This window comes from Myotis myotis, unplaced genomic scaffold (assembly GCF_014108235.1).
Source record: "Myotis myotis isolate mMyoMyo1 unplaced genomic scaffold, mMyoMyo1.p scaffold_m19_p_33, whole genome shotgun sequence".
In the NCBI taxonomy this organism is placed as follows: domain Eukaryota; kingdom Metazoa; phylum Chordata; class Mammalia; order Chiroptera; family Vespertilionidae; genus Myotis; species Myotis myotis.
Genome location: NW_023416339.1, coordinates 2,258,699 through 2,282,932, shown reverse-complemented (window position 1 = coordinate 2,282,932; position 24,234 = coordinate 2,258,699). Strand labels below are relative to the sequence as shown.

The 24,234-nt window shown below is 47.4% G+C and overlaps 1 protein-coding gene across 4 annotated transcripts in view; it reads right to left on the bottom strand.

The window, feature by feature from the left end:
- Positions 1-24,234, bottom strand: part of CACNA1A (calcium voltage-gated channel subunit alpha1 A) — a 285,647-nt gene that overhangs the window by 176,131 nt on the left and 85,282 nt on the right. For 3 of the 4 annotated variants that reach the window (XM_036302811.1, XM_036302810.1, XM_036302812.1), the window contains exon 1: positions 182-282. In XM_036302811.1, coding sequence (XP_036158704.1) covers positions 182-274 — 93 coding nt within the window. In that variant the 5' untranslated portion in view covers positions 275-282. Of the gene's footprint in view, positions 1-181; positions 288-24,234 lie in introns of those variants that run through there. The other variant, XM_036302813.1, reaches the window with a different exon arrangement.

Below are 24,234 nucleotides of genomic sequence, written 5' to 3'. Positions count from 1 at the left end.
GGTGGCAAGGGTGCGCGATGGGCAGTGAAGGCATCTCTCGTCCCAGATTATTGGTGTTGTGATATTTATGCTTCCCCAGGCAGGGGGTCCACAATCCAGCTCTTGGCTCCAAGACCCAGAGCGGCCTCTGCTCCCACCACCCCATCAGTTGCCACAGAAGCAGAGGAGAGGCATCACTCACCAGCCGTTCAGACATGGGGGTCTTGTCATCGTCAGGTAGGTGTTGCTCCAGGGCGAGGACGATGCAGTTTGCTATGATGGTGGCTAAAATCATATATTCAAAGGGAGTATCAGAGAATTAAGGAAAAGCTTTCCAGCTGTTTAGCTTCACAGCAAAACTGAGCAGAAGGTACAGAGATTTCCCACAACCCCCTGCTCCCCCACATGCACAGCCTCTCCTACGATCACATCGGCTCCCCGCCCCCACCCCCCGCCAAAGTGGCACATTTGTTACAACTGATGAACCTACACTGACATATCACAGTAACGCAAAGTCCACAGTTGATGCTAGGGCTCACTGTTGGTGCTGAACAGTTCATGGGTTTGGGCATGTAGCCACCATTATAGTCTCATACAGAGTAATTCCTCTGCCCTAAAAACCAGGCAGATGACTTTTTAAGGAAAATGTGAATATTCTTCTTCCATCTCACCGCTAACATTTATTGGACAAATATGAAATTCAGCACCTACTATGTACTAGGCCAGTGCTGGCGAACCTATGACACGCGAACTCATTTTTTTGGTTGATTTTTCTTTGTTAAATGGCATTTAAATATATAAAATAAATATCAAAAATATAAATCTTTGTTTTACTATGGTTGCAAACATCAAAAAATTTCTATATGTGACACGGCACCAGAGTTAAGTTAGGGTTTTTCAAAATGCTGACACGCCCAGCTCAAAAGGTTCGCCATCACTGTGCTAGGCCCTATTATGGGCACTGGAGACACTGGAGAGTAAGACAGAGAAGTAAGGAGAAGCAAGTAAGTGAAATAACCACATTACACAGTACATTAGAAGATGGTGAATGCTACAGAAAGAAAAGGCAAGAAAGATCAAATTCTGGGTTGCAATTTAAAATACGGTGATCATCAGTGCTGGCTAGTGTTTCTCAGTGGTTAGATCATAGGTCCTTGAACCAAAAGGTCTCGGGTTTGATTCCCAGTCAAGGACACATACCTGGGTTGCAGGTTCGATTCCCAGCCCGTGGGGGGGGTGTGGGGGGGTGTGTGCAGGAGGCAACCAACCCCTGTGTCTCTCTCACATGGATGTTTCTCTCTCTCTCTCTATCTCTCTCCCTCCCTCCCTTCTACACATTCTTTCTCTCTAAAAAAAATAAATGAAAAAAATATCCTCAGATAAGGATTAACCAAAGAAAATAAAAAAATAAATAAAATACGGTTGAGATATGACACCAAAAGCATGAGCAATGAAAGAAAAAAAATCGATAAATTGGACTTTATCGAAATTTAAAGCTTTTGTGCATCACAGGGCATTATCAGGAAAGTGCAAAGGTAACCAACAGCTATGTGCAGAGGCGGCATCCAGCCTCCCTCCAGGCAAACTCCTCCCTGTATCCTGGGAACTCTCCTGTGGTTAACAAGATCCCCAGAGAGAACCACTGGGTGGAGTTGACTTGGGGAAGGTCTGTCCTGTTCAGTTCATATTAGGGCTTGATCGGTTGGTGAGTGAGAAGGTCCCCTGTCCCCCTGTTGGACCTGCAGAAGCACCCCTGGTCCAGCAGCCTTGATACATGGACCTGGCAGACCCTGAGAAGAAGGTTTAGGTTTGGAGAAAGGGGTGTTAGGGGGAGAAAGCATAAGGTATTGCTTACTCTAGAGCTGAGCTGCCCAACCTCAACACTACGGACATCCGGGCCAGATCATTCTCTAGGGTGGGGGTGTCCTGGGCACTGGATGTTGAGCAGCATCACTGGCTTCCCACTGGTTACCGGTAGCACCCTCTCCTCCCCAGTTATAACAATTAAAAGTCACAACAACTAAAGGTGATCTCCAGACACTGCCAAGTGTCACCGGGGAACACTGAAATCCACTATTGTGCAAAAGGATCAAAGAGCGGGTCCTGGTGAACTTGGCCATGCTTAGCCGCTGTCCTCCTCCCAGCTTTCTCCCTTGGAAACTTAACTGTTTTCAGTCTCCTCTTTGGCTCTAGACTTAGGCTCAGCATTTTGGAAGCTCCACAAAACCAAGGGGTCTTACAGGCTGGAGGAGTTGGGGCATAAACCCACTTTCCAGGTGGGAAAACAGAGTCTGCAACAGAAAACCTGGGAGTAAACGTCTACATAAGTCAGGAAAGCCGGGCCTTCTTTGTCACCAGCTCCAGCCTTTGCCTCCAGCCGAAAACAGCTGAGTTGCACTCCATGCACACTCTGAAAAGCAAATCTGAGACTCAGGGCAATTTGGGGAGCCAACAAAAGCCAGCCTTGCCGACGATCGTCTCTGATTGGCTTCCTGCCTCCGAGCTGACAGTCATTAGGAGCACAGAGAACAAAGCTGGGCTCTGTTGCACAAATACTCCATTCTGCCTCACCCTGCAGCCCAGAAAATAAGAGACAATATTTGTACACAGAGAAGCAACGCCAAGCCCTTCCCTGGCCTCCCCTTACCGAAGCTTCTGAAATCATGATTTGAATCTGATGATTTTGCTTCCCTTCCCTGCCAGCTAGCTCCCTGCTTACTTCTGCATTAAGCTTCCTTCTCACTCCTCTGGCCCCCTGGCCTCCTGCCCCCAAACAGCTGGGATGTGCCTTCCTTTGCATCAGATTCAAGCTGAGGTTCCAGGAAGCGTCCCAGAAGGCCGGCAGCAAGCAGCACTTTGATGGGCTGCATTATCAGGGCTTCAGGTGCACAGTGTCGCTTGGATTTCAGACCCAGAGCTTGCTGGGTACAGTGATGAAGCCTTAGTCAGCACACCCGGCAAATGGAACAAGGTTGCCTCTTCCTCCCTTGTTTCTGTTTTTTTTTTTAGTTCTTGACAGACACAGCCACACTGGCTATCAAATGTCATCTCCCTCTCCCTCCATGCACCCATGCATTCTGCTAATGCCCCGTAAGGGACGGTGCACCATCGACCTCAGATCCTTGTGGTCCAAGGACCAGCAGCATCGGCAGCTCCCACTGAGACGCAGAGCCTCAGACCCCAGCCGACCCGCTGAGTCAGTAGCTGCATTTTAGCAAGAGCTTCGGGGGATCTGTGTGCACACCGAAGTTTGGCAAGAGCTGCCTTGCATCTATTTCAGGGCCAGGAGGAGCCCAGGTAATTGTGGTTTTGAGTCATCCCGAAAGAAGTGGTGGGGGCTTTTCTTTCTCCCCCAAGCTTTCTCCTCCACGTCCTGACCCCAGGAGAATTCCGCACTCCTCAGCTTCTGCTACCACTCAGGCAAGGGGGCTGATAAGAAACCCAAGACCTGATGAAACAAGAGCAAGGCTGGAATGAGACAAATAAGCAAAAAGAAAAGTATCACTTAATGCGTGTGGAAGTAGCCATTGCCTTCCCTTGGCTCTCATTTCCCCAGACGAAAGCTCAAGTCCTCCCAGCAGCCAGCAGGGCCCTGCACGCCCTGCCCCTATCTTCTCCATTCTCCCCATTTACTCAGCTGCAACCACACTGGCCTCCTCCAGGTTCCCCAAACACACCGGGGCCTTTGCCTCTGCTGTGCTCACCCCTGGAATGCTCTTTCCCCCAGAGACTCACTTGGTTCCCTCCCTCACTTCCTTTAGGTCTTTACTCAAAGGTCAGATCCTTCATCCCCCTTCCCCTGCTTCATTCTTTCCCTTGGTCTTTGTCCCCAAACATCTGCCATATTTTTCTTCTTTCCCTGTTTGTCTCTCCTACTAGACTGTAAGCTCTATGCAAGCAAGAATTTTTTTTTATAATGAAGATGATTTTATATTTTTTTTATTGATTTTTTTTACAGAGAAGAAGTGAGAGGGATAGAGAGTTAGAAACATCGATGAGAGAGAAACATTGATCAGCTGCCTCCTGCACACCCCTCACTGGGGATGTGCCCGCAACCAAGGTACATGCCCTTGACCGGAATCAAACCTGGGACCCTTCAGTCTGCAGGCCGACGCTCTATCCACTGAGCCAAACCGGTTAGGGCAGCAAGCAAGAGTTTTTGTCTACTTTGTTCATCTCAGCACCAAAGAGAGTGTAAGCTATACAGTATAGTAGTTGCCCAATAAACACCTGTGCAAGAAAGAAGGGTGGGTGGGTTTCCTGTTTTTTGCACCTCTTCCCCAACTCCATCTCATACCAACTCTCTATGGGCATGTTAAGGACAGAACCAGCTCCTTAAAATGAAAATGGTGTGACTGGGCACAGACACGAAGACTGGGTACTGAGTTTCTGGCATGGGAAGAGATGCCTTGGCCCAGGCAGAAGTCCAGGCAGGGGGAGGTAAGGCTTTCTCAGCCCAACCCCAAGTTGTGCCTGATCCTCCGGATTTAGAAAGCCTGGGTTCTAACTCACAGCTGCAGCGAGCAATGCCTCTGCTAGCTGAGCTGAGCCTTCCTGCTTCCGGATTGGTTGGTGAAAAAGCACCTGTGTCAGCGGGATCCAGAATAATCAGCCAGCCGAAGAGGCCAAGGGGAGGGAGGGTGGGGGGGTGGAGATGAAAGGAGAGAAGCATCCCTGATGTGAGGAAAAGCTGGCTCCTGAAATGGCTCCTGGAAGGCAGGGTAGCAAACAGCCCTGCAGGCAAGTGCAGATGCACAAAGCTCCCCCCTCAATTAAATTGATAAGGACCCACAGAGGCCCTGGAGAGGGGCTGTGTGTGACACTGGAAACGACCAAGCAATTCTTCCCAGGGAGGGAGGGAGGACTGCATCTGCTAACAGGAGCTGCTCTTGAGAACCAGAACATCAAGGAAAATCAATTTGCAAAGTGGGTATGGCTGATGGTTCCAGCCCCTTAGCAAGACCTTGCAGAATATCCAAGTAACTCATCCTTCTCTTTGTGGTGCCTCCCCCCACCCCATCTCACTTCCAATCTCCTGTTGTTAGTATGAAAATCAAATCAGGTTTGTTAACTGATCAAGGTCTTGTCTCTACTATGGGGGCTGCCTGATGGATGTTTTATGAGGAAACAGATACTTCATTGAGTCAACCAAGCAGTTGAACTTGTGGGGAAAATCCCAACAGACCTTATTTTCATGTTAGTTCCACACTCGTCACAATTACCAGGAAAAGAGAGGAGGGTACTGGGGCTCTAGATGTACGGGTGTAGAACGTATTCCTTGCTCCACTAAACCAAAGCCACAATTTAACTTGGCAATATGATCAACTATTATGGGGCCATTAACAGGCACAACAACCATAATTACAGCTGCCATTTATTGAGTGCTTCGTTGGGCAGACACCATGCGAAGCACTTTCCACTCATTGTTTCAGTTAATTCCTTGCAGCAATTTTATAAGGTGGGTTCTGCTGCAAGCCTCATTTTCTAGATAAGGAAAGCAAGGCTCAGAGAGGTTAAAATAATTGCTTAAGGTCATAAATGAGGTCATGGAAGACCACTTGGCAGCTTACCCTTATTAAAAGGTGGATGGGTTTTTGCCCTGGCTGGGTGGCTCAGCTGGTTGGAGGGCTGTCCTGTGCATCAAAAGGCTGTGGGTTCAATTCCATGTCAGGGCGCATACCTAGGTTATGGGTTTGATCCCAGTAGGGGCACATAAGGGAGCCAACTGATTGATGTTTCTCTCTCACATCAATGTTTTTTTCTCTCTCTCTCCCTTCTCCTCTCTCTCAAGTCAATGAAACATATCCTTGGGTGGAGATTTTTTTTAAAAAAAAGGTGGATGGTTTTGCCTTTATTTAAAAATTGGAGTTGAGATACACCTGGGGCCTTAATCATATGGATGAGACCAAGCTGACTAGACCTGAGTCCCAACCGACCACCACAATTTAATGTAGTACCGATCAACCATTGCATGCTAGTCCACATCCTCATCAGGCCATCCTCAGTGGGTCATATTAATAAATATTTAAACTTCCAATAATTCAAAGGGCCTGCGGTGTTCAGAATCTGGCTTCACACTCTCTAACACACAGTAACAACCAAAAAATCAAGCCTAGAAAAGAGCTCTCCGCCAGCCCATCAGTATGAGATTCCAGCAGAGACAACATGCTAACAAGGGCAACGCTGGTGCTGTCTGGGATGTTTTCAGCACCATGGCCAGCGACAAAGAGGCGCAAGTTTCCTTTCACATCCAGATCCCAGGCAGGCTTGGGGCAGGGCAAGCAAACGCAGCGTCAAGTACTAACACTCTCCAAGACATGTGTAAAGATCTACCTTTCACATACAGAATAGAGGCCAAAAGAGATTCATTATGTCAGCAGGAAAACCAAATGAAGAGAAAATTAAAAACCCGACACCAAATAGATTTGATGTGTCATTTGTTTTTTTAATATTATCCAAGGACCTTCAACACTTGGGTTCTGAAAAAAGAAGTCTACCCGGGGCAGCTAGACCATGCTTCTGCTCAGAAAACTGGAAATATCTGCATGAGAAATCATACAGCAGAGTAGTTGCAAGGGCTTAAGGGCCAGGCATGGTTTTGACCTCGAGCAGAAGAGATCCTTCTTTGAGCCTCCGTTTCCTCCTCTATAAAATGGGGAAAGTAGCACTTGCTTCACCGGGCTGTATGAGAACGGAATGAGTGGATAAACACAATACACTTAGAACAGGGCTCCGCATGCAGTGAGTTCTGTTATTGTTTACTCTGGCTCCCGTGATGATTAGAAAACTTCGTAAGCTTAGAAAAGCATAAGATGGGGCTCGTCTCATGGTGACCATACAATCAATGCCTATGTTATTGTTTTTATTACAAGTGCTGCTACTAGTATTAACTTTCCTATTTCTTCTTTTTACCACCTAAGTCTCAGGCCCTTTGCTTCACTGGAGGCATCAACACCCATTCTCACCGTGGCTGACTAGACCTTCTCTCTAACCTGAAATAATTCCAAGAGCAGGGAATGTATGTGTGGCCCACTCCCTGAATATCAGGCTCAAAATAAATGTTGCAAAATCTCCACTGGCCATTTCGTATAAATGGGATCATACGAGAGGCGACCTGTTGTGTCTGGCTTCTTCCACTCAGCATAATGCACTTGGGGTCACCCACATTGTAGTGTGTATCACTACTTCATTCCTTTTCGTGGCTGAATAATATCCCACTGTGTGAATAGACTCCCATTTGTTTATCAGCTCATCGGCTGATGGACTCCGGGCTGTTTCAATCTTTTGTCCATCTAGAAGAGGCACATCTACAGAAACAGAATACAGTTTGGTGCTTGCATGAGCTGGAGGAAGAGGGGGATTCAGGAATGCTTAATGGGGATGGGGCTTCCTTTGCAGGAAGTGGAAATGTCTTGGAACTAGAAGAGATGGTTGCACATCACTGTGAATGTATTAAATGCCACTGAATTGTTCACTTTACAATGGTTACATTATGTTACATAAATCTCATCTCACCTCAATTAAAAAAAAATCCCTGTTGGTTTTGCTTCTCTTATTTCCTCTTAATTCTCAGAGCTCCCATCATCTGACTTTACTCACTTTCTTTTCTGGCTGACTCTCCTCTGGGCCCTCACCATGAAGAGACACACCACCTGCACAACCCCTAAGATCCCCTTTTAAAAAAAGAACGAATGACTTTAGTTATAAAAGGAAAATATGCTAGTGTATTCTTTTGTTTTTAATTTTAAAAATTTTATCATTTGAAATTTTTTAATTTTTAACATTTAAAAAGTGGCATTCCCTTACCACATTCTACTTCCCAGAGATAAGCAACACTCACAGGTTGGTGTTTATCTTCCAGCGTTTCCCCAATACACGCTCTTCGCATCGCCTGCTCCCTCTTCCTGGGTTATACCTCCCGGTCTGAGCAGGGCTCATTCCCTCAGCTCCTTCAGGTTGTACTAAAATATTACCTTCCCTGGCTGCCAGATCTCAAATCTCAACCCTGCCAACGTCTCCACCCCTGTTTGCTTTCAGCAGCTTCTCACATCAAACAAACTAGGCGTTCTATTTGTCTTATTGACAGTGGTCTCCCTCGCTGGAATTTCAGCCCCATTCGAACGAAGATTTGTCTGATTTGTCCTCAGCTGTGTCCCCAGCAACTAGAACAGAGCCCAACCCATAGTAGGTGCTCAATAAATAATATTGAGTGAGTGGAAACAAACAGCCAAAATCACCTTTTCTCGTTATAAAACTGGGATCATGACACATAATTTCTGCAGTGTGCGGTGCCCCTCGCCACACAGGGCACATCCGCACACGGACCTCCCTCTTTTGTTTATTTTTTATCGGACCTCCCTCCTTGAGAAGGCTGCGCAGTATTCTTGTGAATGGATGCATCATCATTTATTTAATATTCCCCTAAACGCTTCCAGTTTGTCTCTATTACAAGCAAAACTGTGATGAATACTCTGACCAAACCTCCTCGTGCACTTGTGAAGGTTTCCTCCTGCAGGATAAATTCCAACATGCAGAACTGCTGGGTCAGAGCGGGTGCACCCTTGACCTTCTCACTGATACTGCCGAGTCAACCCCAGAGAGTGACGGGGCTGTATTTTCCAGTTTTAAAAAAGTGAGGTGAGTGTGTATATGTGGGTTCCTCCTGAAATTAAATCCGTACTATAAATGCAGAAATTGCTTTGTATCAGAAAGTTTAAACAAGGAAGGATTAGCATGATTCATGGAAAACGCACACACACAAGCAAAATGTAAGTCCCTTGATGGAAAAGAAAAAGGAAAACACGTTGTGAGCAGAAGATGGTCAGTTTTAAACTCTTGAGGGTCTATCTTTTTTTTCTTTCTTTCTAGGACAGTGAAGTTCCCTGGGGATAGCCACATGGTGTGAAGTCTGTCTCTTGATCCAATTTACAACCATGTTCCCTGATATGTATACTCTACTGGGGAAGCCCTTCTCCTGTCTTATTGTACTGTCACCCCTGTGCAGCGGTCAGTGAAATCCTCCATTTCCTCTCCATCTTCTCTATACATGCCCTCTACCTGCTGGCTTACATTCAGACCTGGGAACTTCTCTGAAAACCATCAACTCCAAGGCCAAGGGAGCCATAGCAGCTTCAAATTAGCTCCCAAGAATAAAAGGATAATCCAGCCCAGAGAGATGTTCGCTATGTTGGCCTTGAGGACACTCAGGGAAGCCAAGGAGAAGGGCCCCCAAAAGGCAAGTGAGACAAAGGACCCTCCAAATCGAGGTGAGGCGAGAAAGGCACCTAAGATGCCAGATAAGGTGAAGAAGGCCCTCTCATTAGGTGAAGCCAAGGAAAAGGCCCCCAAGAAAGGCAGCAAAACCCAGAAGTTCCCCCCACCCAAACCCAACAAGTCCATGAAGGTCCCTCCCAGCGCCACTGGGCTCAGTGGGAAGTCCAAAGTCAAAAGCAGTGCTGAGGCCCCCAGGAAAAGAAACGCTGTAAGACTCTGGTAAAGCCTGTTCCTCTCTATGACCTGCAGGTGCCATGTGGGGAAACCATTGTCCATGCACGATTTGATCATTGGAAGGCATTCCTACCTGCGCCGATGATACTAAAATCATGACCCAAAACCTCAAATGGGCGTTTGGAAATTCCAGCATATTAGATGGGAGAAGACAGTAGAATATTGGAACATTGCTGGGAATAACCAATTCAGAGAAATAAATATTCCCCCATCATTAGATAGCCCACCCAACACCAAATCTTCCAGCCACCAATTCATGTCTCACTCCCTCTCATAAAAAAGGAGTTAACTATAGGCATTACCTCCGCCTCCTCACCTTTAATTCTTCTACCCCTCCAGGCTGGCTTCTAGCCCCATCACTCAACCAAAACTCTTTTAGGGAGGATCAGCGAAGACCTCCAGGCTACCAAATTCCTGGGCTACTTTTCTTTGCTTAGATGACCCGGCCATGTCCTCCTTTTGTGTTTTCCTAGTTTTCCTCCTATCTTTCTTGTCACTGTTTCTCTTCTGCTCCTCCCTTTCTACTAACTGTTTGTCTTCCCTGGGTTCAATCCTAGGTAACCTTCCCTTCTTTAACTAGTATATCCATGCAGCGGTTCTCAACCTGTGGGTCGCGACCCCTGAAAATACATCCTGCATATCAGATATTTACATTACGATTCATAATAGTAGCAAAATTACAGTTATGAAGTAGCAACGAAAATAATTTTATGGTTGGGGGTCACCACAACATGAGGAACTGTATTAAAGGGTCGCGGCATTAGGAAGGTTGAGAACCACTGTTCTAAGGGGTCTCATGCATTTTGGTGTGTTTTGTCAGCCTCCTGCTGCCTTTTCCTGCTTGGTGTCCTGGGAGAGGCGGGGCTGGCTCTATGAACTGTGTCTCTCAACCTCCCTCATCTCCTGCCATCCAGCAGGAGTTTGGAGGAAGGGAGGAGGAATTGGGGTATTTCTCCTCCCCATTTTCTCTCTGCTACAGACTGAGGTTCTGGTCATGACTGTGTCTTTTTGTGCCTTCTCCAAAGCATCTCAGACTTCAGAGGAGCGTCTGTATTCATTTTCTAGGACCGCCGTAATGAATTGCCACAAATAGGGTGGCTTAAAACAACAGAAATGTCTTCGCTCACAGGCCAGAAACCCACCATTAATTAAGGTGAACAGGTACAAGCTCCCTCCAAAGGTTCCACGGGAGGATCCTTCCTTACTTCTCTCAGCTCCCAGTGGCTGCAGTCATTCCTTGGCTTGTGGCTACATCACTCCAATCCTCCAATCTCTGCCTCCTACTTCACAAGACCTTGTCCCCTTCTTTCTTGTCTCTTTTAAGACCGCTTCATAGGATTTGCTCACCATTACATTCTCATTACCCATTCCTAGTGCCTGGCACAGAGCAAGACCCCAGCAAATGTTTGCTGAAGGAGAGAATGAGTCCACATCTATTTCCTTTCTTTTTCCATCTCAGCAGCAGTCCTTTCGGCATCTTCCACCTTCTCTTCCAAATCTCCCAGCTGTTGCACGGGCACACCATGTTAAACAGATTTCCCAGAAATCCCCAGGTCCCGAATGAAATTGCCTTCTCTTGCTTCCCATGCACTTCCCCAAATATTTGGGTCTGTCTGGTCTTCCCTGTGCTGGCCCTGCCATTTGTGACGATTCTCCTTGAAGCTTTATCATTAAAAAATAAACCAACATCTTCTGTGCCTCCAAAAGAAGCTTTTACTTTTGCAAACTCTATTGATTTAATCCTAGAGGCTGCTGGCAGCGGTTCCAGGAGCTTAATCAATATGACAACACCCAGTGAGGCCAGAACATCAAGGAGCCTTGGCCAAGACCTTCTTCTGCTTGGGTCTGCACTGCCCCTGCCCGAATCTCTGACGATGATGGAGAAAGATTTACAGTCGGGGAAAGGATATTTGCAATTGCTCCGGGATCCTGCTTAGACGAGCAAAAGTACATGTCTTCAAGCTCGAGGCGCGTCAGAGCTATTTGTTAATTTGCCACTACGACTGATTCCCAAGTGGGGCTAAGTAAGCAAGAAACGGAAGACAACAGAGAAACATGGCAGGCTCTAGAACCTGAATATAATCTCCCTGGTGGGATTTGCAGGAGGAGAACAGGCAAAGGGAGGAGGCAGAGAAGATGACAATGGCAAGAGTTAAAATTGAATGAGTTAAAACAGGGACACCCTCATTCCTCAGCAGATGCTAAGTGATGAGGGAAGAAGAGAAAAAGGTTGTAGGAAGAATGAGGTTGAGGGTGTCTGAATCAATGCCCAGGGCTTTAGAAATCATTCATCGCCTTGAAGAAAAAGTCAAACACTTCTTTCCCATATTTTTTTTCAAGAGTAAAAAACAGGGAGAGAAAGTCGAGGTCCTACAGGAAGAACGCAGAAGGGAAGTCATTTGTTAGCTGGAAGTTTACATGTATGTGAGTCTACAAAACTCTCACAAGAACACTAGCTCCCATGCACAGACCATGAGGTGTTACAACCCAATATTCTACATCCTGCTGCAGTAACAAATGATCCCCCAATTGCAACGGCTGAAAGCACTGCAGGTCAATTGTCTTGCTCATGCTATGTGTCCCCTGCAGGTGAGATGGGACTCTGCTCTATGCCACCCTCTGCCCAGCACCTAGTCTAAGGGAGGCTCCATCTCTCTGCATGCACAATGGTGGAGGCAGGCAGAGGGAAACATGGTGAATCACACACTGACTCTTAAAGCTTCTGCCCAGAAGTGACACATGTTACTTCCTCTCATGCCCCATTGGTTAAAGCAAGTCACAAGGCTGTGCCTGGCTTCAAGAGACATTCTACTGTGAGACATTCTACTGTGTGGCCAGAAATATTAGCTGAGTGAGGTGAAGGATTTCCACTCAGGAAGGTCAAAAGACTTGCTCAACGTCCAACAATTTCAAAGGTGGCAGAAGTGGGATCAGAATTCAAGACTATATGGTCCATGGTCTTTTAGCTCTACTGCCCTGCACATGGCAGGAGTTGAGAATAAAATTTAGGTTAATAAGGAGAAATATCAATGGAGGCATGGGAGGCAGAAGGAACAAGGGAAAATAATGCATTGGGGGAGAGATGGAAGGAACCAGAAGGTCAACACCAGAGCATACTTAGAGGGCTTTCATCTTTAGAAACCAAAACGTATCACATACATGAGGAAAGGGGTGGGGAGTTTCACACTCCTTTGAGAGAGAGGTCAACAGGAACAGAGAATGGGGTAGGGAGGGATTTACAGGCAAGGCAGCCACATAAGGAAGTGGGGGCACAACCACAGAGAACCTGCATGCTTCTTGCTCTTCCCCTGAAGGCCACTATCTTGGCTCAGAAGGAGGTCCCACAATGCTAGTTGGTGTAACAGCAGCAGAGGAAGCTGAGGCCAGGGCTTGCCAGGACTCCCATCAGCTGCACTGTCCCTCCCTGGATGTTTTCCTGCACGGTTCTGGGAAGTCTGGAGTTGGATGGTGTTCCGGAATGAATGGTGCTGGCTTAGCCCTTCTGACTACTCCTCTCCCCTCCTGCCCAGCCAGGCTACAGGTGTGAAAGGTCCTGGTCTACGGCAGGTGGGAATTCCAAAGAGACAGGCAGGCCGGTTTAGCATTAGAGCAAGGCTTCTGGAAAGTGCTTACCATCACTGCCAACACATCTTTGCCATTTCAGTCCTGAGCACCTATTATGTGCCACTTAAGTGCTTCCTGCGTGTGAATTCATTGAATCATCACCACTTATCTGTCCAGAAATCCTACTGATCAACCTTCAAATTATATCCAGAAAAGTGGTTTCCAGGGGCTAGCAGGAGGGGGCAAAATAAAGTGACTACTAGGGGGTATAGGGTTTCCTTTTGGGGTGATGACATTTGAAACTAAATAGAGTGCTGATTACATGACATTTTGAATGTACCAAAGGCCACTGAATTGTACACCCCAAAATGATAAATTTTATGTTATATGTATTTTGCCACAATAAAAAATATTTAAATTATTGTCAGAATCCAACCACTCAGTACCTCCACAGCCAACACTCTGGTCCCGCCCCCACGTGCCTGGACCAGTACTGTCACCTCCACTCTAATCCCCAGCTTCAGTTCTCATCCTCCAAAGCCTGCCCCTTCCCCCTTCTGCAGAGTGTTCAGAGGAGCCTGTGAACATCAGAGTCCAGGCATATCCCTCCCTGCTCAGAAGATGCCATGGCTCCCACCTCACACACAGCAAAAGCCAAGGTCCTTTCCACAGACCACAAGGCCTTGCCCCGTCATCTCCCTATTCTCACCTCCTTCTACTTTCCCTCTTACTCCCTTCAGCCTCACTGGCCTTCTCACTGTTCCTCCAACAGGCCAAGCATTATCCGACCTCAGGGCCTTTGCATCTGTGTTCCCTCTTCCCCCAGACATCCTCATGGCGCCCTTCTCACTGCCTTCAAGTCTTAGCTTCGATGCCACCTCCTCAGTGAAGCCTTATCTAATACTAGAGGCCCGGTGCACAAAATTCATACAGGGGGCAGGAGGGTTCCTTGGCCCGGCCTGCACCCTCTCCAATCTGGGATCCCTCAGGGGGACATCCCTTTCACAGTTAGGGACTACTGGCTCCTAACTGCTCACCGCCTACCTGCCTGATCCCCCTAACTGCTCTCCCCTGCCAGCCTGATCACCCCTAAACCGCCTCTGCCTCTGCCCCGCCACCATGGCTTTGTCTGGAAGGACGTCCAAAAGGTCGTCTGGTCTAATTAGCATATTACCCTTTTATTAGTATAGATAGCACTGGCCTCCCCACCACTTTTCCTTGCTGTCCACCCCCCCCCCCCCCGCCATTAACCTTAAAATCTAAAGTTCCATCTAACTTATTATTTTGCTTGTTGTTTATCCTATGTCTCTCCCAAAGAGAATGTAAACCCACGAGGGCAGGAACTTTTGTCTGCGTCCTGTGTCTAGCCCTATGAGCCAGAGACTATTGCCCATCCATTTTACAGAGGCAGAAAACTGAGACCCATCAGGCACGCAGCGAGTAATGGCTGGACAGTCACCCAAATCATTCTGAGCTCACAGCCCAGGTTCTCAACCACATGACTGCTCCTAATTATTACCCAGGCAGCGAGGATGAACTGGGTACCTACTACTACGTGCCAGGCAGCATTCTAAGTGCTGAGGCTACGACAAAGAACAAAACAGATGGAGTTCAGCTCTCACGGAGGTGACCTCTTACCCGGCTCAGCTCTCCCCGGCCCCAATTCTCACCCAGCTTCACATGTGGCTCCAACAGCAGCCACATGGTTTGAGATGCCCTGAGAAATGGATTGGCTGTGTGATCTATGCCACCATGCCACAGCCTTGCTGTGCCAGTTTTATGATTATTTGCCATTTATATGACATCCCATGACATGTATAACACTCTATGACAACAGATAACAAGGATTTGTCAATCCTGTCGTCTTCACCATCAACCATGAGTTCCGTGAGCTCAGAGACCTTGTCATAGTTTTCTGTCCCATGTTTGCAGACCGTGAATGAATAGAGCACCAAGAGCCACCTCCTTCAAGAAGCACCCTCTGATTTTCCCTCTCCACATAAATTCTCCTCTCTCCATTCTTAGAAACCTGAGAAATGAGCATCTCCCTGGAACTGTTTTACAAATATTTGTGTCTTTTTTCCTTTCCATTTCTCGCTCTGGAAATAGACATTCTGGCCAGAATGCCACCTGCATCCCTACATAAACATATCATTTTACATGATAAATGCTATGAGAAATGATGGGGAAAGGCCTAATTTAGACCAGGAAAGGGGACTGGGTCAGGAAAGGCTCTCTGCAGATAGACGATTTAATGAGAAACCCAAAGGATTGATAAAGATTCACCAAGTGAAGAATTGAGGGGAGATACAAGAATTTCACAGCGGCTTTATCCATGATGACCAAAACAAGAATAAACCCAAAAGTGTATCGATAGGTAAATGGATAAGCAAACTGTGGGACTTCCATATGATCGAATGTTAATCAGCAATAAGAATGAATAAAACCAAAGTTCATTCATTCAACACACATTTATTGACACCTATGAGCCAGGTGCTGTTCTAGTTCCTGTCCACATTGGTGGGCAAAACCAATAAACCTGCTTACGCTGTGGAGGTCACAGTAAAGTGGAGAGACAAGAGAGTGCCAAAGGGAAAAATGAAGCAGGAGAGGGGTGGGAAATTCTGGGTGTGCAATTTAAAACTGGGTGATGCAGAGAAGATGACCTTTGAATACAGACCTGGAGGAGGTGAGGGAGGAGCCACAGATTTCCTGCATGAAGGAGGATCCATGCAGAGGGAACAGCCAGTGCAAAGGTCCTGAGGTAGAACCATGGCTGGTGTGTCTGAAGAAGAGTAAAGAGGCCAGCATGGTGGGAGCCAGATGAGTGAGAGCCAGTCCTGTGGGGAGAGGAGCCCAGACATGCTTGTGGGCGTCCTGAGGCAGAGAAAATCAGCCATGGGCAAGGAAAATGGTGACTTGTAGCTGGGGAATGAGGGAGGGAAGAGAGAAGAGAGGCCTGTGCTCAGAGGCCCATCACCACCACTCCCATGTCTTAGGCAAACGAGCTTGGTGTGAGGAAGGCCCGCGAATTCCAGTGGCCTGACATGCTTTCCTGAGAGACAGGAGCAAAGGAGAAAGAGGCCTGTCTTGTAAGAAACAAAACAAACAAACAAACAAAAAACATGAAGGGAAAAGAAGGATATAAACAGAGTAACAGAAAAAAATGCTGATGTATATAATAGCACATACTACATCAGGCCCGTGGCATGTTTTTGTAAATAAAGTTTTATTGGAAAACAGCTATGACCATTTGTTTACATACTGCCTGTGGGGCCTTTGCTACAACAGCAGAGCCGACTGGCCTGACAAACTGTATGGCTCACAAAGCTTCAGACCTGCACTATCTGGCCCTTTGCAGAACGATTGCTGACCCCTGATGCATATTAATATATTAAGTAGTTATAGCATGTATTTCTATATTGATATATAACTATATAATATCAAATGATAACTATGATAACTCCTATCTTGAGTGCTTATTATGTGCTGGGCACTGGACTAAGCTTTTTGTTTATGCTATTGCATTAAATCTGTTCAACAGCTCATTGAATTAGGATATTATTATTACAGATTACGAACACAGACCCTGGCCCAACCAGCGTGGCTCAGTGACCTATAAAACAGGACGTCACAGTTCGATTCCCGGTCAGGGCACACGCCCAGGTTGCGGGCTTGGCCCCCGGTGGGGTTGGGGGGGAGGGCGTGCAAGAGGCAGCCAATCGATGATTCTCTCTCATCACTGATGTTTCTATCTCTCTCTCTCCCTTCCTCTCTGAAGTCAGTAAAAAAATACATTTTTTAAAAAAGAACACAGACTCTGGAGCCTGGGTTCAAATCCCACCTTTGCCACTGCTAGACTGTGAAACCTCAGACCGGCTACTGAACTCCGCTGCCCTGGTTTTCCCTATCACACGGGATGATGACCATAGATAGCTCCCACTCCTCAGAGGGTCGAGAGGATGAACTTAATTGATGCAAGCGAGGTGCCTGCCATGTTGTCCAGAACTCTTGTGACTGGCGTGTCCTTGTTTGACAGCTGAGGAAACTGAAGCAAAGGAGGGGAAGTCACCTGCCCGTGTGGTCAAGTCCTTGTGGTTGAGATTTGAACCTGAAAGCAGGGATCTGACAACATGTGGAAAAGGGTGATGAAAACCAGGAACCTTGGAGCTCATGAGAGACGGGGCCAGCTCATGGCCCTGGGGGACTTGGGTCTGTCCACGCTCTCCTCACAGTGGGCAGTGGTGGGAGGGCGGGGACCTGCCTGGTCCGCTGCCAGAAGCAATGAGGGGCTGCTCTTCTGCTCTCCCTGGAGGGGAGAAGAGGCCACTTAAGCTTGAATGGAGGAAGCCCATAGTAACGGCCTGTCATCACAGTACCTTGCAGGAGTTCAAAGAAGTGGGCGAGGCTGGGCGGGGACAGGTCATTGTTACAGATGCGGGGCTGACCCTGGAGGGGGCTAGAGACTGGGACCCATTGCTAACACAGCTGCACCAGATTGGGGTGGGGTGGGCACAAGCCATTGTTCGCATGTCTGGGCAGCAATTTCACCAGTGTGCCCTACTTCTTGCTGCCAAGACTGGCTCCGAAGAGGGTGGAGCTGGTGGAAAATGCAGAGGGTTGCTTCCCGCCCCTGGGGCCCAGTCCACCTCCCTACACTCAGCCTCAGGGGTCTTTCCTAGGTTTCACCTTCGGCAATATGGTCGCTTGCCTCAGGCAGGAAGTGTGCCCAGCCTCAGGGCAAACCAAGGGCCTTTCCAGAGGCACAGCCTGCCTGCTGAGACTCCCACTACCAGCTCTCTGGGCAGAGGGAGGGGAGAGAAGAGAGGAGGTAGTAGCCTGGAGAGACACCCAACAATCACCACCAAGAATAATAGTAACAGCACAAAGTAGACTTTTTTTTGTCATCTGAGAACCCTGATTTGCCTTGTGGAAAAGGTAGGGTGATGCGTCCACCAAACTCCTGCTCCTGGATGCACACATGGACCAATGTCCCCGCCCTGGGTCCTGGCTGTCATCTATGATCCAGAATCCACTCTCCTTCCTTCTCTACCCTGTTATGCCCAGGGCAGCTGACCTGTGTGGATGGCCTCTTTGAGCAACCTACCCTCTAGCTTCCAGCTGGGTTTGAACAATGGGGAACCCTGGCAAGAGATGATGGGAGGGCATGAAGACGGGGCATTTATTCTGCCTGCTTCCTCAAGCTGCAGCGCCTGGCAATCAGTTATTTTTATCCCCATTTCTCTCTCTATCCCTTTGTCTCTCCTGCTCTGTTTTAATAACTGCCCACATCTCTTAATTCAACTCTTGATATGTGTCTTCTGTTTCCTACTGAGACTCTCACTGATACACCATGGGAATGAAATCCTGGTCAACAGAATGCTGGCGGAAGTGAGGTTCCCTACTTCTGTTACAGCAGCTAGCATACCCTAATACACCTTTAAAGGGGTCTCTCCTCCCCGTTCCATGAAGCTGGCTCTACCCCAACACCAAACACCGATCATGTGACTCAACCTAAGACAATCAGAACATTCCTTTCCACATTTCCCATTTCCCTGCAGTGACTGGCTCAAGCGTGAGCACATGACCCCCATGAGCCAATCAAAAGCAATAAACCATTTGCTGAGAATGCTGGGAGGGTGGCTGCAAAAGAGAATCACATTGGACATGATGAAGGGAGGACCAATGGCATGTCACAACCACATGGACAATGGAGCCAACTTCAAAAAGCAGAGCCTGGAAGCTGAGGTTTAATGACGTCGTATGATCTCTGGATCTGAACAAGCCCGATGCCCAGTGGCTCCCAGGACGCGTCCCTCCCAGGAGCCAGGAACTCCTCTCTTCTTGCTCAAGCCCCTTTGAGTTTTCTGCCCTTGTAACCAGGGGCACAGATGGATTCACGCAGGTAAATGTAATGAGTCTTCACTGCGTGCCAGGCACAAAGTTCAGAGGTAGCTATTTTATTTTAATTCCCACTTTATAGTCAAGAAAACTGAGGTCTTATAAATTATTCAGGAGCTCCCAGTGGGAAATGATTTGCAAAAAGAGTATGTTTGGGGAGCTGGTGTGTGACCTGCATAAAGGAGATTGATTCCACTCCCAGAAGTCAAGGAACAGGGTTCCAATCCCCAAACCAGCACCTTTGGCGTGATCTCAAGAGTTCCAGTCAATCCTCCCTCACCCCATTCTACAGTAAAACTGAGATAAAAAATCCTTGTTTCTCTCCCCCACCCATCTCACAGCGTCGGCTGGGGTGACAAACAAGGTAATAGCTAAAAGGTGTTTTGAAGGGAAGGCTATCAACTCATTGTTGCGATCATTATTAATAAATTGCCATTGTTGAACTGATTCCAGAAAACCTTGGGGGCCAGAGATTGTCCAGTGACTCTCTTGGCTAGAATTCCAAAGACTATGGGTCCTCCAGAACACATACCTTGGGCAGAATTACAAACTGCTTCCCTCACCCAGAAAACTCAACCAAGAGAGAGAGGGTGGAAAATCATGCTGGCTCAAAATATTTTGCAGTATGACCAATGATTTCCATCTCCATAGCCGCCATCCCAGTTCAAGAGACACTGCCTCTTCGTTGAAGGACTACAATAATTTCCTCGCTGGTCTCATGGTTTATATTCTTGTTCCCATCCAATCCATTCTCCCCACAGCAGCCAGTGGGGCCATTCACAGACAACCTCTTTGTATTGCTGCGTCAGTGGCCAGAACATGCCTTTAGAATAAATACCAAATTCCTAAGCATCTACCACAGGGCCTTTGCACATGCTGTTCCCTCTGGTCAGTACATCTTCCCCACTACTCCTGCTCCACTATAGCAGAGTTCCACTAAAAACTGTTGATCACCACTTCTTCAGGAGAGGTTGTTTTACATGCTCCTCTCAGAGCATGCTGGGCTTGTCCCTCCTCAGGCCTGATAGCATCTGTAATTGTAAATTAAGTAGCTATAACGATTTACCCGTCATCCTTGCCAGATTGTAAGCTCCATGGCAGACTGCATCTTCCATATTCATCACTGTAACCCAGTGCCTAGTTATGTTGTCAGAAACACTATAAATATCTGTGTCTTGACTGCCTGAGTACCAGATCAAAGGAGGTAAGAGTTAAACAGTCACAGAGGTTATCAATTATTGAGGCAAGGATGGATTTTTTAATAAACAGTGCTGGGACAACGCTTATGAAATAAAAAGGAAATCAGACCCCCTACCTCACACCATACATAAAAATCAATTCCAAGCTGGTTAAAGTCATACAGTGAGCAAAACTGTAAAAAAGCTTTTAGAAACAGTACAGAATATCTTCATGACTTCGGGGTAGAAATGGTTTTCTTAAATAAGATACAAAACCCACAAACTTTGAAGAAAAATATTTCTAAATGCAATCGCATTAAAATTAAGAACTGCTATTGATCAAAAGATACCATAAAAAAGAATCAAAAGGCAAGCCAAGAGAAGATACTGTATTGCACAGCATATAATGATGAAGGACCAGTTTCCATCAGGAAACCTAAGGATCACCTACAGATCAATATGAAAAACAAAAAAACAAAACCCAAGCAACCCAATAAAAAAAAGTGGGCAGGGCATGAAGAGGCACTTCACAAAAGAAGAAACTTGAGTTGCCAATAAATATATTAAAATACATTCATCTGTCTTGTGATTGGGTAGCACAAAGTCAAATCGCCACACATCCACTAAACAGGCTGCAGTTAAGTCTGACAATACCAAGTGTTGATGAGGGTGTGGAGCCACTTGAACGCTCAGCCACTGAGGGCAGGAGTGTACATGAGCACAAACACTTCGCAAAAACGCTTTGGTAGGCAGTGTTCAGCCAAGTTGAAAATGCACTATTTTTAATACCCAGTGCTTCTGCAACGAGGCATGTACCCTGGAGAGGCTCATCCATAAACAACTAGCAACGTGGCTTATTTTCGGTGACCAAAAGGGAACCCGCTCATATATTCATCATCAGTGAACAAATATGACGTGAGGGAGCCACAGTGACCACAATAAGAATGGATCTTGCTAACATAACTGTGAGCCAATGAAACAAAATACAAAATAACTCATATCATGTAATTTTATTTATATAAAGTTCAAAACCACGAAACATTTAACTATATTGCTTAGGGAGGCGTGCCTAGGTGGTAAAACCACAAAGAAAAGCAAGCGGGTGATTCCCATGAAATCCTCAAAAGTGGTTCACCCAGGAAGGAGAAAAGGTGGGTTGTGATGGGGATGGGCATCTGGGGCACTCTGGGGAGATAGTGGCGGTCTGGCTCTTGACTTGGGTACAATAGATATTCACTTCATGGTTGATCTTTAAAATGACCTATGCTCCTCTCTCTCTCTCCCCCCTCCCCCCCTCTCTCCACACATACACACACACACAGTCAGCTGGAGACAGACTGAAAAAAATATGACACACACCAAGGGACAGTTTATGAAGAGGAAGAGAAAAGGGGCAAACATTCAGACAGAAAATGAAAAGATAACAGACACAGGAAATGAAAAGGAATGAAAAGTTGGCAAGCAGACGAGAGTAAGGAAATGAGAAATGGGAGATAAAAAATGGGGGGGGGGGGTGGTAAGGCTAATGGAGAGGGGAAAGATACCAGAGGCAATATTGTCTCCCTTCTCTGATTCTCTTTTCTGCATTTTCCTCTTCCCCTTCCTCTCCCTCTCTTCTTCCATCTCTCTCTCCCTCTTTCAATCCCCTCCACCTCTCTCCTCCTCTTTCATCATCGTCTTCCTTGCCCTCTCTCCAGCTCTTTCAAGCTGTTTGTCAAGTCTCCCCTTCGTCTCCCTCCCTCTTCCCACTCATCTCTGTCTCCATCTTTCTTTTTCCCTCATCTTCTCTCCCTCCCTTTGCTCCTCTATCTTTCCTTTCTCTTTCCCTCCCTCTCTCACCCCTCCGCCCCCTCTTTCCTTCTTGTAACACATATTTACCAAGTGGTTTCTCTGTGCCAGACTCAGTGCTAAAGAGGAAGGCACATGTGCGCCAAGGGACACGGATGGTGTGGCCCACCGCGGTCCAGACGCCACCCAGGTCTGCGCCGCCAGGACACCCTGGGCCAGGCTCCGGCTTGGATCTGTGGGCCACCTGCGACTCTCTCCCCTCATTAATTTCACTATCAAACACTCCCAGCATCACACGTTGTAGGTCTTATTTATTAAATATTTAACTGGGAGAGCCCCAGCTGAGATGAAACCTCTCATTTGTGGAGGCCCCAGGAGAGCAGAACACAGGCCTGCTGCGCTGCTGGGATTAACCGCGGCCACCAGGTGCGAGGGGGGGAGGGGGGCGCCGGTGGGGGCAGCCCCATGCCAAGGAAGGAAGCCGCAGGGAAGAAGAGAGCTGAGCTTTCTCACTGGTCTACTTGGGTGCTGAAGGGTCCTCTACTGGGGGATGGGGGGCGGTATTTCAAAACCAGAACAGGCAAATCCATGAAGACAGAACGCAGACTAGCAGCTGCGAGGGGCTGGGGAAGGAAGGAGACCGAGGTGTGACTGCTAATGGGAACAGGGTCTCCTTTTGGGTGAAGTAGATAGAGGTGGTGGTTGCACAACCCTGTAAATGTGCTACACGCCACCGAATTTTCCACTTTAAAATGGTTAAAGGTTAATTTTATGTTACGCGACTTTTACCTCAATTTTTTTTAATTAAAAGAAGAACATCAAAAAAGAGATTAGTGTCCTCCACCCCAACTATTAGCTCTAAGGCTGCTGACCTCATTTTTTTAAAATATATTTTATTGGTTTTTTAAGAGAGGAAGTGAGAGGGATAGAGAGTTAGAAACATCGATGAGAGAGAAACATCAATCAGCTGCCTCCCGCACACTCCCTACTGGGGATGTGCCCGCAACCAAGGTACATGCCCTTGACCGGAATTGAACCTGGGACCTTTCAGTCCGCAGGCTGACGCTCTATCCACTGAGCCAAACCGGTTAGGGCTGCTGGCCTCATTTTTAAAAATTAACCTTTTTTTTTTTTAATGTAGGGAGTGCTTACTATCCACATCCCAGGCCCTCCGCTCAGCACTCTGAACCTTCACATCATTTCCTTCTTGCAGCCCCGCCAGCGAAGTCCTGGTTTTAGAGAGAGAACCTGCGGCTCAGAGAGGGTAAGCGGCTTACCCAAGGTGGCACAGCTCCGATTCCAGTCTACCCGCCTCCAAGTGCTCTTAACCACCCAGTGGGCTCTCTGCCCATCCTAGCTGAGCTGTAGCATCCCCTGGAGTGGTTTCAAAACTCCCTACACCCAGGGGCAGCTCTGGGCCAATCCCACTGAGGCAGGATAGTAAGAAGCTAGGACCATTCCTGGGCAAGTGGAATGGGGAAACTGAGACAAGGAAATTAAACAAGGCCAAACAATTTGAGCAACTTACAACTTACAGCCAGTGAAGTGCATGACCTTTATCTTCCCTAACCAAGGACACTTGAGAGCAAATGGTTCGTCCCCGCCTCCCTAACCAGAGAAGAATGCACGGCTTAAATCACCCGGGTCAGGGAGGCAGGTGACAAAGACCCAGTCAGCGCCATGTGTGCCAGCCAAACCCAAGGACGGACGAAAAGTCAGGGGAACATATAATAAAAAACCTGATTAGAGCGAGACAGACCCAGGATAAAAGTAATGAAACTGACCAGAGAATAAACCCAATTCTCCCATAAGCTCATACTGACGAATCGACATATTGAAGGACACAGCTGGAAACTGAGGAACATTCTGTTAAGACCCTCCCCTAGGATTTCTGCCACAGAAGATAGAAACCCGTAAGACAAGGACCCAGCACGGGCTCTCGCTGGGACACACACAGGCCAGTTCTCAGGCATGAACTTTGGACTTTCTTTCTCCTAAACTCTAAGGGACCCCACGAGACCTGCAACCAGGGGAGCAGTGGGCAGCACAGCTCGTCCCAGGCTAACCCCCTGAACCTGTCTTCAAGCCCCCCCGCCTTCTCTGACTTGCCAATGAGCTCACAGCAGCCCTGCCTTGGCTCACTTCTCTACTATGTTTCTAGGGAGCCAGAGCAGCTGCCCAGGCTCTCTACTGTTGCTTCTTCTACCTTAAGCCCTTCCTTGTGTCACTGTCCCCAGGTTCAATAAACGTCCTCTCAAAATCACCAGGACTCATGTTGTGAAATCTTTCCTGCACAAAGTCAAGAACCCACACACCA